Source organism: Gekko japonicus, unplaced genomic scaffold (genome assembly GCF_001447785.1).
Source record: "Gekko japonicus isolate JY-2015 unplaced genomic scaffold, Gekko_japonicus_V1.1 scaffold336, whole genome shotgun sequence".
Lineage (NCBI taxonomy): Eukaryota > Metazoa > Chordata > Lepidosauria > Squamata > Gekkonidae > Gekko > Gekko japonicus.
The window spans coordinates 886791-898965 of record NW_015172014.1 but is presented as its reverse complement, the minus strand read 5'-3'; the positions used below and the strand labels follow the sequence as shown (position 1 = coordinate 898965).

The following is a 12175-nucleotide window of genomic DNA, read 5'->3' as shown; positions in this document are numbered from 1 at the left end:
CATGCCGGCCACATGACCACGGAGAAGTATTCGGACAGCGCTGGCTCTTCGGCTTTGAAACGGAGATGAGCACCGCAACCCTAGAGTCGGATTCGACTGGCTTTCGAGCAAGGGAACCTTTACCTTTACCTTACATTGAATTCATTGTGGGGTTTATTGGAACGCTAGCGCCAGCCTTCTAGTGACCAACACACTGGAAGAAGAAGAGAAGAGAGAAGAAGAAGAGATTGGATTTATATCCCGCCCTTCACTACCCAAAGGTGTCTCAGAGCGGCTTACAAACTCCTTTCCCTTCCTCTCCCCACAACAGACACCCTGGGAGGTAGGCGGGGCTGAGAGAGCTCTTGACAGAAACTGCTCTTTTTCAAGAACAGCTCTTATCAGAACTACGGCTCGCCCAAGGTCATCCAGCAGCTGCGAGTGGAGGAGTGGGGAATCAAACCCGGTTCTCCCAGATTAGAGTCCGCGCACTTCACCACGACACCAAACTGGCTCTCGAACTGGAGTAGCCAGCATGAACTTTGTGGGTCCAGAGGCCCAATGGCCCCAGCCATTTAATGCTCATAACCGGAAAGCCAAAACCAACAATCACTGCACAGGTCATTTCAGATGAAAATCTGAAGGGAGCCACATGGAGTTTGAGTTCACTGCAGATGTTAAAATAACCAAGTTCTCTCTGACTTGTTTCACTCTTTGGTGGATCTTGAGGTCTTCCTTGTTGGAAAGGCAAGGGGGTGTGTGTGCCCCCCGCCCAGTGTGGGGGAGAAGGCCAGGAACTCAGGGGAAGGGGTTGTCGGGGGGCAGGTGGAAGCTGGCATCCAGGAAGATGGTGAGGGTGCCGACGGTGGTGAAGATGATGAAGGTCCAGAAGAAAAGGCGGTCCACCACAATGGCCACATATTCCCAGTCCTCCTTCAGCTGGGAGGGAAGGGAAGCAAAGGGAAGATGATGAGGCAATCACCAAAGAGACAGGCAGCGAGGAAGACCAGATGGGGACATAAGAACATCAGAGAAGCCCATGTTGATACAGGCCAATGGCCCATCCAGTCCAACACTCTTGTGTCACACAGTGGCCAAAAATACCAGGGGGCCTCAGGAGGTCCAGCAGTACACTAGACACTAGAAGCCCTCCCACTGTTGCCCACCTCCCCAGCACCAGGAATACAGAGCTTCACTTGCCCTGGACTGAGAGTTCCTATCTGCTAATAGCCACTGATGGACCTCTGCTCCATATGCTTATCTAATTCCCTTTTGAAGCCGTCCATGCTTGTAGCCTCCACCACCTCCTGTGGCAGTGAATTCCATGTGTGAATCACTCTTTGGGTGAAGAAGGACTTCCTTTTATCCGTTCTAACCCGACCACTCAGCAATTTCATGGAGTGCCCACGAATTCTTGTATTGTGAGAAAGGGAGAAAAGTCCTTCTTTCTCGACCTGCTCTTTCCCATGCATAATCTTATAAAAATCGATCATGTCACCCCTGAGCCATCGTTCCTCCAAGCTAAAGAGCCCCAAGCGCTTTAACCTTTCTTCACAGGGAAAGTGTTCCAACCCTTTGATCATCCTAGTTGCCCTTTTCTGCACTTTCCCCAATGCTATAATATCCTTTCTGAGGTGTGGTGACCAGAACTGTGCACAGTACTCCAAATGAGGTCGCACCATCGATTTATACAGGGGCATTCTGATACCGCCTGATTTGTTTTCAAGGTTGGTTTGGCTGATCTAGAGATGGCACAAATCTCTTGGGGGAGACTCGTGGCCATGGCCAACTGGAATTAATGGGACAACTGTGGTCCTGTGCATCCCCTGTCCATTTCCATGGGGCTTGAGCAAGAAAATGTCTTGGTGCATTTGTGTGCAATGCATTAGATCTATCAACCCTGGCTGACCTCCCTTAATGGTGCTCAAAAACTCTTAACTGTCTCACAGTCAGGCTGCCTCAGCATGGAATTCCTTGCTTGCTCCTGTAACCCCAACCTGTCAGGACAGTGCCGGAGCCCCGCCGGATCAGCTGCCTCCCCTCCCTCGCTCCCCACCAGCCGCTCACCGCATCATAGTCGTCTTGCTCCTGCAGCTGCTCGGCAATATACATGACAGCGTCCATGGCTGACTTCAGGTCTGGGGGGAGGGCGAGGCAGTGGCTGGGGCCCTCGATGAATTTCTTCATATCCGTGGAGAACACCTCTGGCTGAAACCTTGGAAGGGAAAGAAAGGCGTGTGTTCGCCAGCGACAGGAGCAGAGTCGGCTATATCTTTTTTGGCAAGTAAGGCTGGCTAAGCTGAAAGGAGGGGGGACCTTTTATGAAAAATGTTGGTTGCCATGAAAAAAAGCATGAACATTTAGGGGGTTCTTCTGAAAGCCGGCTGGTCACCCAGGGTGAGGGGAACACTATGCCTAAAGCAAAATGGCCACCATAGAAGCTTTTCTCCAGTCAAAGGAGCTGCCGTCCAGTGCTCCCTCTAAGCTGAGTCAGTGTGAGCTAGCTCACAATTTTTTAGCCTCCAGCTCACAGATTTTCAAATTAGCTCAGGAAGGAGGGCTCCAGAGCAAACTGAGTTATGCAGCAGCCAAATCGCTCGCTCACAACTTTAATGCCAGCAGCTCACAAAGTGGGATTTTTGCTCACAAGACTCCACAGCTTAGAGGGAGCATTGCTGCCATCTGTGCCTCTTCTGTGGGAGGAAGGCTTCCAGCTTGGCTGAGCAGTGTGGGAGGATACAGGCTGCGGAGAAACACTCTCCACCAATGCTCCCTCTAAGCTGTGGAGTCTTGTGAGCAAAAATTCTACTTTGTGAGCTGCTGGCATTAAAGTTGTGAGCGAGCGATTTGGCTACTGCATAAATTAGTTTGCTCTGGAGCCATCCTTCCTGAGCAAAGACAAAAATGTGTGAGCTGGAGGCTAAAAAACTGTGAGCTAGCTCACACTAACTCAGCTTAGAGGGAACACTGCTCTCCACCCTAGAGATCACGTTTGTAGTCCAATAATTGAGACTGCAGTCTGTCCATATACTGGAGCCCTGCTGCATGTCTGTATCTGGCACAGAGGAAAGGTGTCGGGGGAATGAATAATCAAACCCCAAGCACAGTACACTCCAGCACTTATTTATGCAAATGGCTCTAGCTGGAGTGAGACAAAGGGTCTACCATCTAACACCTCTTCTAGATTGTCACACCTAAAGACAAGAAACAGGGAAAGAGACTGTGGCTCAGAAACATCATGACTGACCCCAGAGAGGGATGGACTACCAAAAGGAGATTATACATTCTCAGGACAACAAGAAAAAACCTGCTTCTGTTTTTATGGGTACAGGCCATGAAGGACTAAACTTTTACCTAGGAAGTCCGTCTTGTCCAGGTAATGCTGCACTTTTAAAGGCTGCAGTTCCAAGAATTAGTAGCTTATCCTAGTTAAATATCATTTAGAATAAATAGAAGGTTTACAGAACTGTGTGATTTCACCTTTTCTTTATATCCATGCTCAGTCTGATGCTTGGACAGGCTACATATATTCTTTTAAACTGTTCATTAAACTTTTAAATATTCTTCAAGGAAGCTAGGAGCAGCATGCCTGGTCCTTCCTTTCCCATTTTATCTTTACAACATAGGCTGAAAGGGAGTGACTGGCCCGAGGTCATCCAGCGAGCTTCCATGGCAGAGCAGGGGTTTCAAACCTGGGTCTGCTGTAGCCTGGAATCCAACACTCTGGTGACTACACATCCCTGGCCCATGGAGCTTTCAATCAGAATTTCAGCCAATGGAGGGAAGGACAAGGAAAGTACAGGTAGGGTAATAAGGGGTGGATTGTTGAAGGGAAGGATATGAACAGCTATCAAGGAAATACTGCAAGATGGGTCACTCCTCCCACCCCATTTCAATTTTTCGCCTAAAAATTGTAAAAGAAGACAAAATACCCTGCACATTTCCACGGCCACAGTGTATAGGGGCCCCCAACCTTTTAGAGCCTGTGGGCAGCTTTGGAATACTGATGGAGTATGGTGGGCAAAGCTACAAGATGGCTGCCACAAAATGGCTGCCTCAGGAGGTGGAGGCAGCCACAAAATGGTTGCCTCAGTTGACCTTCAGTCACACAGTGAAGATCTTTGGACTATGGTGGCAGCTGTTGCCAAAGGAACATTTTAAAAAATCGGCACAGCCAATCAAATCTCCAGCGGCCAATCAGAAGCCTTGCTGGGTAAAAGCCCCACCTGGTCCTGTAGACTTAATAAAGACACTTGGCAGGCATCAGGAAAGGAGCACTCTTGTGGACTCCTGATATATAGTTTTCCAGCAATTTCACCCAGATCCCTCCTCTGGTCAGAAACTTACCTGTTAGGTTTGGGGAAGAGGAAGTCACAGGCAGGTGTGCGGAGGAAATACTCATCCATACGACGGTTGCTTTTCACCGTGGGCTCCTGTTTTGGGGGCAAGGGGACGGGTTTGATAGTGGGTTCCGGCTTTGGACGACGCAGCCCCAAATACCGAGGAAGTTTGTGGATAAAAATCTAGAGACAAGAGACAGAGGAAAGAGAGAGTCTCCACGTACCTTTGGAGGTTGGTTGCATCAGGCAGGTAGGTACGCACCTTGCCTTCGGCCCTCGTTTGGCCCACTTTCAGACAATCCATGAGGCAAGTGAGATTTTGTAGAAGCCACGGAGGTTGGGACAAACATGAGTTTCCAAACTGGCTGGTGCCGGGAAGGGAGGCTTCAGAGGTGTGGCCAGAAGACGCTGGCTTGTTGGAGGCCCCGCCCTGATTCCGCATTGCCCCCATGTCCCTCCCAGTCACCTGTGCTCGACCTGCATATTTTTAAACAAACAAAAGCAGACACACACCCCTTCCAAGACACCACTTCTAAACTTTACATAGAAACCAGTTTCAAATCTATTACGCAGGCTTGAAATGGGTTGACCTGCACCAGGTAGACATGACGCTCCACTGCGGAAACCTGGGAGGGACTAGAGCAGGGTGTCGAACTCATTTGTGATGAGGGCCGGATCTGACATAAACTTGTCGGGCGGGGCCACATGTGTCATAAAATGTAATGCCAGGTAGCGGAGATATAAACTTTATAAAGGACACAAACACAAAGGGTTTTTTTTAACTTAAAATAAAAACATGCTTAAAACATCAGCACTCTTGCAATATTTGTTTATTTAACAGTGTCTGATAACTGACACCTCTTGCTCTGAATTGCTGCATCAAAATGTCTGTGCTGTGGCAATCTTGAATATTTCAGGTGTGTCTCTGTAAACTGCAAACCTACGATGATGATGCAGCAGCAGCAGAACTGGAAGAAGAAGCAGAAGACAGCCAGCTCCACTGCGGGTCTGATAGAAGCCCTCCGGGGGCCTGATCTGGCCCCCGGGCTGCATGTTTGACACCCCTGGACTAGAGATCTCTGCCATGAAACCGCAGGTCTCCAGGTGTCTGTGTGGGACATCCATGACACTTACAGCCCTTTCAAACTGGTTCATGTTTGTTGTGCGTATGTGACCTGGATGGACCTGGCTAGGCCGACCTGATAGGACCTCGGAAGCCAAGCAAGGTCAGCCCTGGTTCGTACTTGGATGGGAGACCTCTAAGGAAGCCCAGGGTTGCTACGCAGACACAGGCAATGGCAAACTACCTTGTCTCCTGCCTGGAAACCCAACAGGGCTACCATGTCGGCTGCAACTTGACGGCACTCTCTTCCACCACCACCACCACCACGTGACCTGGGCCCCACAACAGTGATCCTGAATGACCATGTGGGTAATGAAATAATGTCAAGATGGATCTGGCTCCACGGCAGCCCCCGTTCCTTCTCCCTCTGGAACACAGCTGACCCCCGGTGGTCCCCGGTGCCCCTCTGGAGCAGGGAGCCCTACCTGCCTCACCCAGAAGGGCATCTCGTGCGTGTTGGGAGAGCGGTGGTGCAGGTTCATGTCCACCACGCTGAGGATGACGGAGAAGGTGACCAGGATCATGGTGAACATGAGGTATTTGACGATGATGGGCACCGCCAGGGACGTCTCCGGGACTTTATCGGCCAGCAGGAGAAGAAACACCGTCAGGGTGAGGAGGGCGAAGATGGAGAGGGTCATCTTTTCCCCTAGGGGAGGCGGGAAAGGAGGGAAGGTCACTCGCTGAGGGGAGGAACACGGCCCTGACCAAACACCCCATGGGTGCCTGCCGCTAAGGAAGTTAATTGTGCCGATGGACTGCTGGTTCACGGGTGTCAAAGGGCAGGGAGCCAGGCTGGAGAAAGATCCAGTTGGTCAGCCGTGTTGGTCTGAAGTAGTAGAACAAATTTAGAGTCCGACGGCACCGAGGGGAGGCCCAGCAGGCTGCGTGCACAGTTAACTTTCTCTGCAGTAGGCCTGTTGCCCAGAAATCAGACCCTGTGTGCTTTGCCTGCGAAATCTGTGAGTTGATTTTGAGGAGGAATCGCTCTGCACATGTTCAGAGGCACTCTCCGCGTCACAATTTCGAACACGTCCCAAGATTTCGCAAACAGGCTGGAGCCGCCACAGTCTGGGAGGGAAGAGAAATGGGGTCCCCCCCTTCCAGTGCCCCTGCCACAGCAGTGCAGGTCTGCTTGGGGGGTGAACTGCTCCTAGAGAGGGCGCAGTGGCTGGGTAACACGGTTGCCAACTCCAGGCTGGGAAACTCTAGGAGATTTGGGGGCAGAGCCTGGGGAGAGACCTCAGCACGGAACAATGTCCCGGAGTCCACCCTCCAGTGCAGCCTTTTTCTCCGGGGGATGTAGCCTCCAGTGTTCCCTCTAAGCTGAGTTACTGTGAGCTAGCTCAGAGTTTTTTAGCCTCCGGCTTGCACATTTTTGTCTTAGCTCAGGAAGGATGGGGCTCCAGAGCAAACTCATTTATGCAGTAGCCAAATCGCTCGCTCACGACTTTAATGCCAGGAGCTCGCAGAGTAGAATTTTTGCTCACAAGACTCCACAGCTTAGAGGGAACATTGGGCTGGCCTCTGTAGTCTGGAGGTCGGCTGTAATTCTGGGAGATCTCCAGGCCTCATCCACTGGGAGGCTGGAAAGCCCAGAATGCACCTGTGTGGCATGAATTCTGACAGGGTTCTGTGCAGGCAGCCGTTGCTTGCTGTTGCCCTCAGTCACTTCTTGCCACCCGGGTCTTTTCCTGTCTGCTGTATTTTTTTTTTAAATAGAAACTTTATTAACTTTTAATAACACAGTAATACAGAACATTAAGGAGCTGCAGTGGCTCAAGTGGTTAAGATGCTGAACTGCAGGCTGTGGAAGGTCAGGAGTTCAGGAGTTCAAGACCCGGGTGCCGCAAGACGGGGTGAGCTCCTGTCTCTAGTTCCAGCTCCTGCCAACCTAGCAGTTCGAAAGCAAGAAATTGCAAGTAGATAAATAGGTACCACTTCGGTGGGAAGGGAACAGCGTTCCGTGCACCTTGGTGTTTAGTCATGCCGGCCACATGACCACGGAAACGTCTTCGGACAGCGCTGGCTCTTCGGCTTTGAAACGGAGATGAGCACCGCAACCCTAGAGTCGGATTCGACTGGCTTTCGAGCAAGGGAACCTTTACCTTTACCTTTAATACAGAACATTATACAGAGAAGTAGGGTTGATTACATAAAGGCAGAACACAGGATTGCTGATAGTACTTTTGGATGACAGATGAATTACAAAGTATGGAATTTATCCATTAAGTTATATGATTAAACTATAAGTGATTATTCCTGTCTGCTGTATCACGCATTCTAAAAAAGCGGAACACTGGACCAAAAGAATGGTGACCCTCTCACATGTACCAACCCGTGCTCCCTATAAGCTGCGGAGTCTTATGAGCCAAAATTCTACTTGGTGAGCTACTGGCATTAAAGTTGTGAGCCAACGATTTGCCTACTGCATAAATTAGTTTGCTCTGGAGCCACCCTTCCTGAGCTAAGGCAAAAATGTGTGAGCCGGAGGCTAAAAAACTGTGAGCTAGCTCACACTAACTCAGCTTAGAGGGAGCACTGGCTCCAACTGCTCTCTTGTTGTGGGCATGATCCAGCCAGCACACACATGTGCATCCGTTACATGGGGAGAGAGAACGAGAGAGCGAGACAAACAATGGAAGGGGCTGAAAGGTGGAGCGAGCCGGGTCAACTCCCATTCCAGAGCTAATTTTAGAAATCCTCCTAGCGCAAGTGGAACTCGGGACACAGCCGCAGCACAAGCTTCCTGGGCCAAAAAAAGGAATCCTTCCCCAGGAAATCTGCTCCTCCCGTGATGAGGCTGGGCTGGGTGGCCAAAAGGGCCTGACTCATTCTCTGGTAGTTGCATTGTGACTTCACAGGTACACATTTGCACATCAGGTGGGTTTAACATCACAGTAATCCAAGTCTATGCCCCAAGTACTGACGCAGCAGCAGAAGAAGAAGAAGAGGAGGAGGAGGAGATTGGATTTATACCCCGCCCTTCACTACCCAAAGGTGTCTCAGAGCAGCTTACAGACTCCTTTCCCTTCCCCTCCCCACAACAGACACCCTGCGAGGTCGGTGGGGCTGAGAGAACTCTGACAGAAATGGCTCTTTTTTCAAGAACAGCTCTGACAGAACTACGGCTTGCCCAAGGTCATCCAGCAGCTGCAAGTGGAGGAGTGAGGAATCAAACCCGGTTCTCCCAGATTAGATTCTGTGCACTTAACCACTACGCCTAACTGGAGGTAGAAGAGGCTGAAGTGGACCGGTTCTATGAAGACCCGCAACACCTCATAGAACTAACACCAAAAAAAGAGATGTCCTCATCATCATAGGGGACTGGAATGCTAAAGTAGGAAGTCAAAAGGTAACCGGAATAACAGACAAGTTTGGCCTTGGAGGAGAAAATGAAGCAGGGCAAAGGCTAACAGAGTTTTGTCAAGCAAACTCCGGAGCACGACGGAAGACAGGAGGGCCTGGTGTGAGGTGGTCCATCGTGGGGTCGCGAAGAGTCAGACTCGACTGTGTGACTGCGTCTCTGCCTGAGACCCTGGAGAGCCGCTGCCAGTCTGCGAAACCACACTGACTTTAATGGACCAATGGTCTGACTCAGTATAAGGCGGCTCCAGTATAAGGCAGTTCTGGGTAGGGGCTGTGGCTCACTGATAGACCATCAACATGCAGGAGGTCTCGCGTTCCATCCCCAGCATCTCCAGCTAAAAAGACGAGGCAGGAGGTCCCCCGGACTGCCAGGAGATCAAATCGGTCAATCCTAAAAGCAATCAACCCTGACTGTTCCCTGGAAGGCCAGATAATGAAACTGAAGCTCAAGTACTTTGGCCACCCAGTGAGAAGGGAGGGAGCACTCCCTGGAGAAGAAGGCCCTGATGCTGGGAAAGACTGAAGGTCAAAGATGAAGGATGAGACGGTTAGACAGTGTTATCGAGGCGACAAACATGAAGTTGAGCAAACTCTGGAGCACGAAGGGAGACGGGAGGGCCTGGCGTGATGTGGGGTCGCGAAGAGTCGGACCCGACTGTGTGACGGAACAGCAACGACAACAGGCGGTGATGGGAAAGACGCCTCTCTGCCCCCTGAGACCCTGGAGAGCGGCTGCCAGTCTGAGAAGACCACACTGACCTTAAGGGACAAAGGGCCTGACTCGGCCCATGTTGATGAATGCGGTTGGACCTTTGGTTACCCCTGTCAGCCCCGTCCAGATCAGAGACCCAGCAGGCAAACCGCGTTTCAAGGAGAGCTGTGAAACGGAACGATGTGCCAATCTGCTGGGTGGAGGTAGAGACTATTCTGGGGGGGGGGGGGGCTGGGGGGGCTGTTTCAAGGCACAGCTTGGCGGGCAGATGGGTGCCTCTCCTGTGGGGAACCGAGGGACTTTGGCTGCAGCCATCCTGCCAGCCTGAGATGGGGGGGGGAAGGGTCTCATCGCCTGATGGACATCTGGTCCTGCCGGGAAGGGTTAGTGGAGGAATTTGGAAGAGCTAGGATTGCGTGACGGCGGCACTCTTCCGTTTTGACCTGATTTGGAAACGCCTTCCGTCTCAGAGGAGAGGCCATCCCTGAGAAGCTCGGAGGAGCTGAGAGCAGTGTTCCCTCTAAGCCGAGTGAGTGTGAGCCAGCTCACAGGTTTTTAGCCTCCGGCTCACACGTTTTTGTCTTCGCTCAGGAAGGACGGGGCTCCAGAGCAAAGTAATTTCTGCAGCAGCCCAGTCGCTCGCTCACAACTTCAATGCCAGGAGTTTCCAAAGTGGAATTTTTGCTCACAATAAGACTCCGCAGCTTAGAGGGAACCAGGGGTCATTTCCTGCAGGAGCGCACAGGAGCGGAGCTCCGGCAGTAAAGAGCCCAGGGGGCCGGCACATGCAACAAGCCGCACCCCCTGCTCCCAGCAGCCCTCAGTCAGAGCAAGAAGCAGCCAGGTAAGTTGCAGAGCCCCCCTCCCGGCCCCCCAGTCCAAAACAGTCCAGTGGCACCTTTACGACCAGGTTTTATTCAGGTACAAGCTCTTCCTCCTTTGTGAGGACAGATCTGCACGTCTCCCCCCCCCCAATAGCTAGGAATCCAAAACAGTCCAGTGGAGCCTGAGTGGTGGGTGTTGCCATCTGACACACTTCCGGTGATGTCAGGGGGTGTGGCATATGCAAATAAGTTATGCTAATGAATTATGCTAATGAGCTCCTGCACCTCTTTTTCTACGAAATGACCCCTGGAGGGAACGTTGGCTTCTGAGAGGCTGCCCCGTGGGGGGGGACCCACCCACCTGCGTCCGGAGGGAGGTAGAAGACGAAGATGGCCAGGATGGTGATCAAGACGCAAGGGATGATGACGTTGATGAGGTAGAAGAGGGGCTTGCGGCGGATGATGAGGTGGAAGGTGATGTCCTCGTACAGGGGGTCTCCGGGGAGGGTGTTCTTGCGGGCCGGTTTGTGCCGGATCTCCCACTGCCCGTTGTCTGGAGGAAGAAGAGGGGGCCGGGGAAGCCCTGGAGGTAATCTGGCTCCTTCTGACGCAGAACACACACACTCAAGAGCTCTCCATCTTGGCAGCTGCCATTCGGGGGCCCAGCCTGTGAACGGCCTCGACTGAGGCCCGGAGGGACCACAGCGGCTATCATGCCACAGAGCCCACCCTCCAAAGAGGCCATTTCCTCCAGAGGAACTGATCTTTCTAGTTGGGAGACCAGCTGTGATTCCAGGAGCTCCCCAGGCCCCGACTGGAGGTTGGCAACCAAGGAAGAAGGGAAGGGAAGTGACTCTTGAAAGGGAGAGAGCAAATGGAGAACATCGGACGACATTTCTCCTGCTGTTGTGATTCCTTTGTGTATTTGAGAGGAGGGGAAGAGAAGAGATTGGATCTATACCCCGCCCTTCCCTCAGAGTCTCAGAGCGGCTGACAATCTCCTTTCCCTTCCCCTCCCCACAGCAGACACCCTGCGAGGTAGGCGGGGCTGAGAGAGCGCTTTCGAGGACTGCTCTTGAGAGAACGGCTCTGAGAGAGCTTGTGACTGACCCAAGGTCACCCAGCTGGCTGCATCTGAAGGAGGAGTGGGGATTCAAACCCGGTTCTCCCAGATTAGAGTCTGCGCATTTAACCACAGACTTGGTAGCAACCCCAAAAGAGATATTCTTAATGTACAGGGGATGGCCATGGCACAACCGGCGGCAGATGAGCCCTCTCAGTTACCAGGAAAGATCCCAGAATGCAGCCTGCTGGTGGCCATTAACCGACTGGACAGGCCACGGGGGATTACTTTGCACGGACCCAGCCAGTGATGGTCGGGTAGCGGGTCAAGGACAAGCCGACCCCTGTTGTTGTCCTCGCTGGCCAGTTCTGAGCGGAGCTGGTTGCTCTTGGGCCATCTGAACGGCCTGTCTGCAACAAACATGGTATGCCCAGAGGTGCTCTCTTCTCGATCCTGGAGGCCCTGGCATAGGAGAAAAGCTGGCCCGAGGCCATGGATCCCTGTAGAGCAGAACGAGAGACACCCCTTCCCTACCAGTGATACTGACTCGCAGGGGTCATTCCCTGCAAGAGTGCACAGGAGCGGAGCTCCGGCAGTAAAAAGCCCAGGGGGTGGGCACATGCAACAAGCCCCACCCCCTGCTCCCAGAAGCCCCAGGCCACAAGGAGCAAGAAGCTTCTTTCTTTCTTTCTTTCTTTCTTTCTTTCTTTCTTTCTTTCTTTCTTTCTTTCTTTCTTTCTCTCTCTCTCTCTCTCTCTCTCTCTC

General features: G+C 52.1%; 1 protein-coding gene across 1 annotated transcript in view; it reads right to left on the bottom strand.

The window, feature by feature from the left end:
• Positions 1-436: 436 nt before the first annotated feature.
• The window catches only part of CHRNB1 (cholinergic receptor, nicotinic beta 1), a 17478-nt gene continuing 5739 nt past the window's right edge, over positions 437-12175 (bottom strand). Inside the window, exons 7-11 of the mRNA XM_015420328.1 lie at positions 10709-10900; positions 5868-6091; positions 4327-4502; positions 2047-2194; positions 437-918 (exon numbers count right to left, since the gene is read on the bottom strand). Coding sequence (XP_015275814.1) covers positions 778-918; positions 2047-2194; positions 4327-4502; positions 5868-6091; positions 10709-10900 — 881 coding nt within the window. The 3' untranslated portion in view covers positions 437-777. The remainder of the gene's footprint in view (positions 919-2046; positions 2195-4326; positions 4503-5867; positions 6092-10708; positions 10901-12175) is intronic.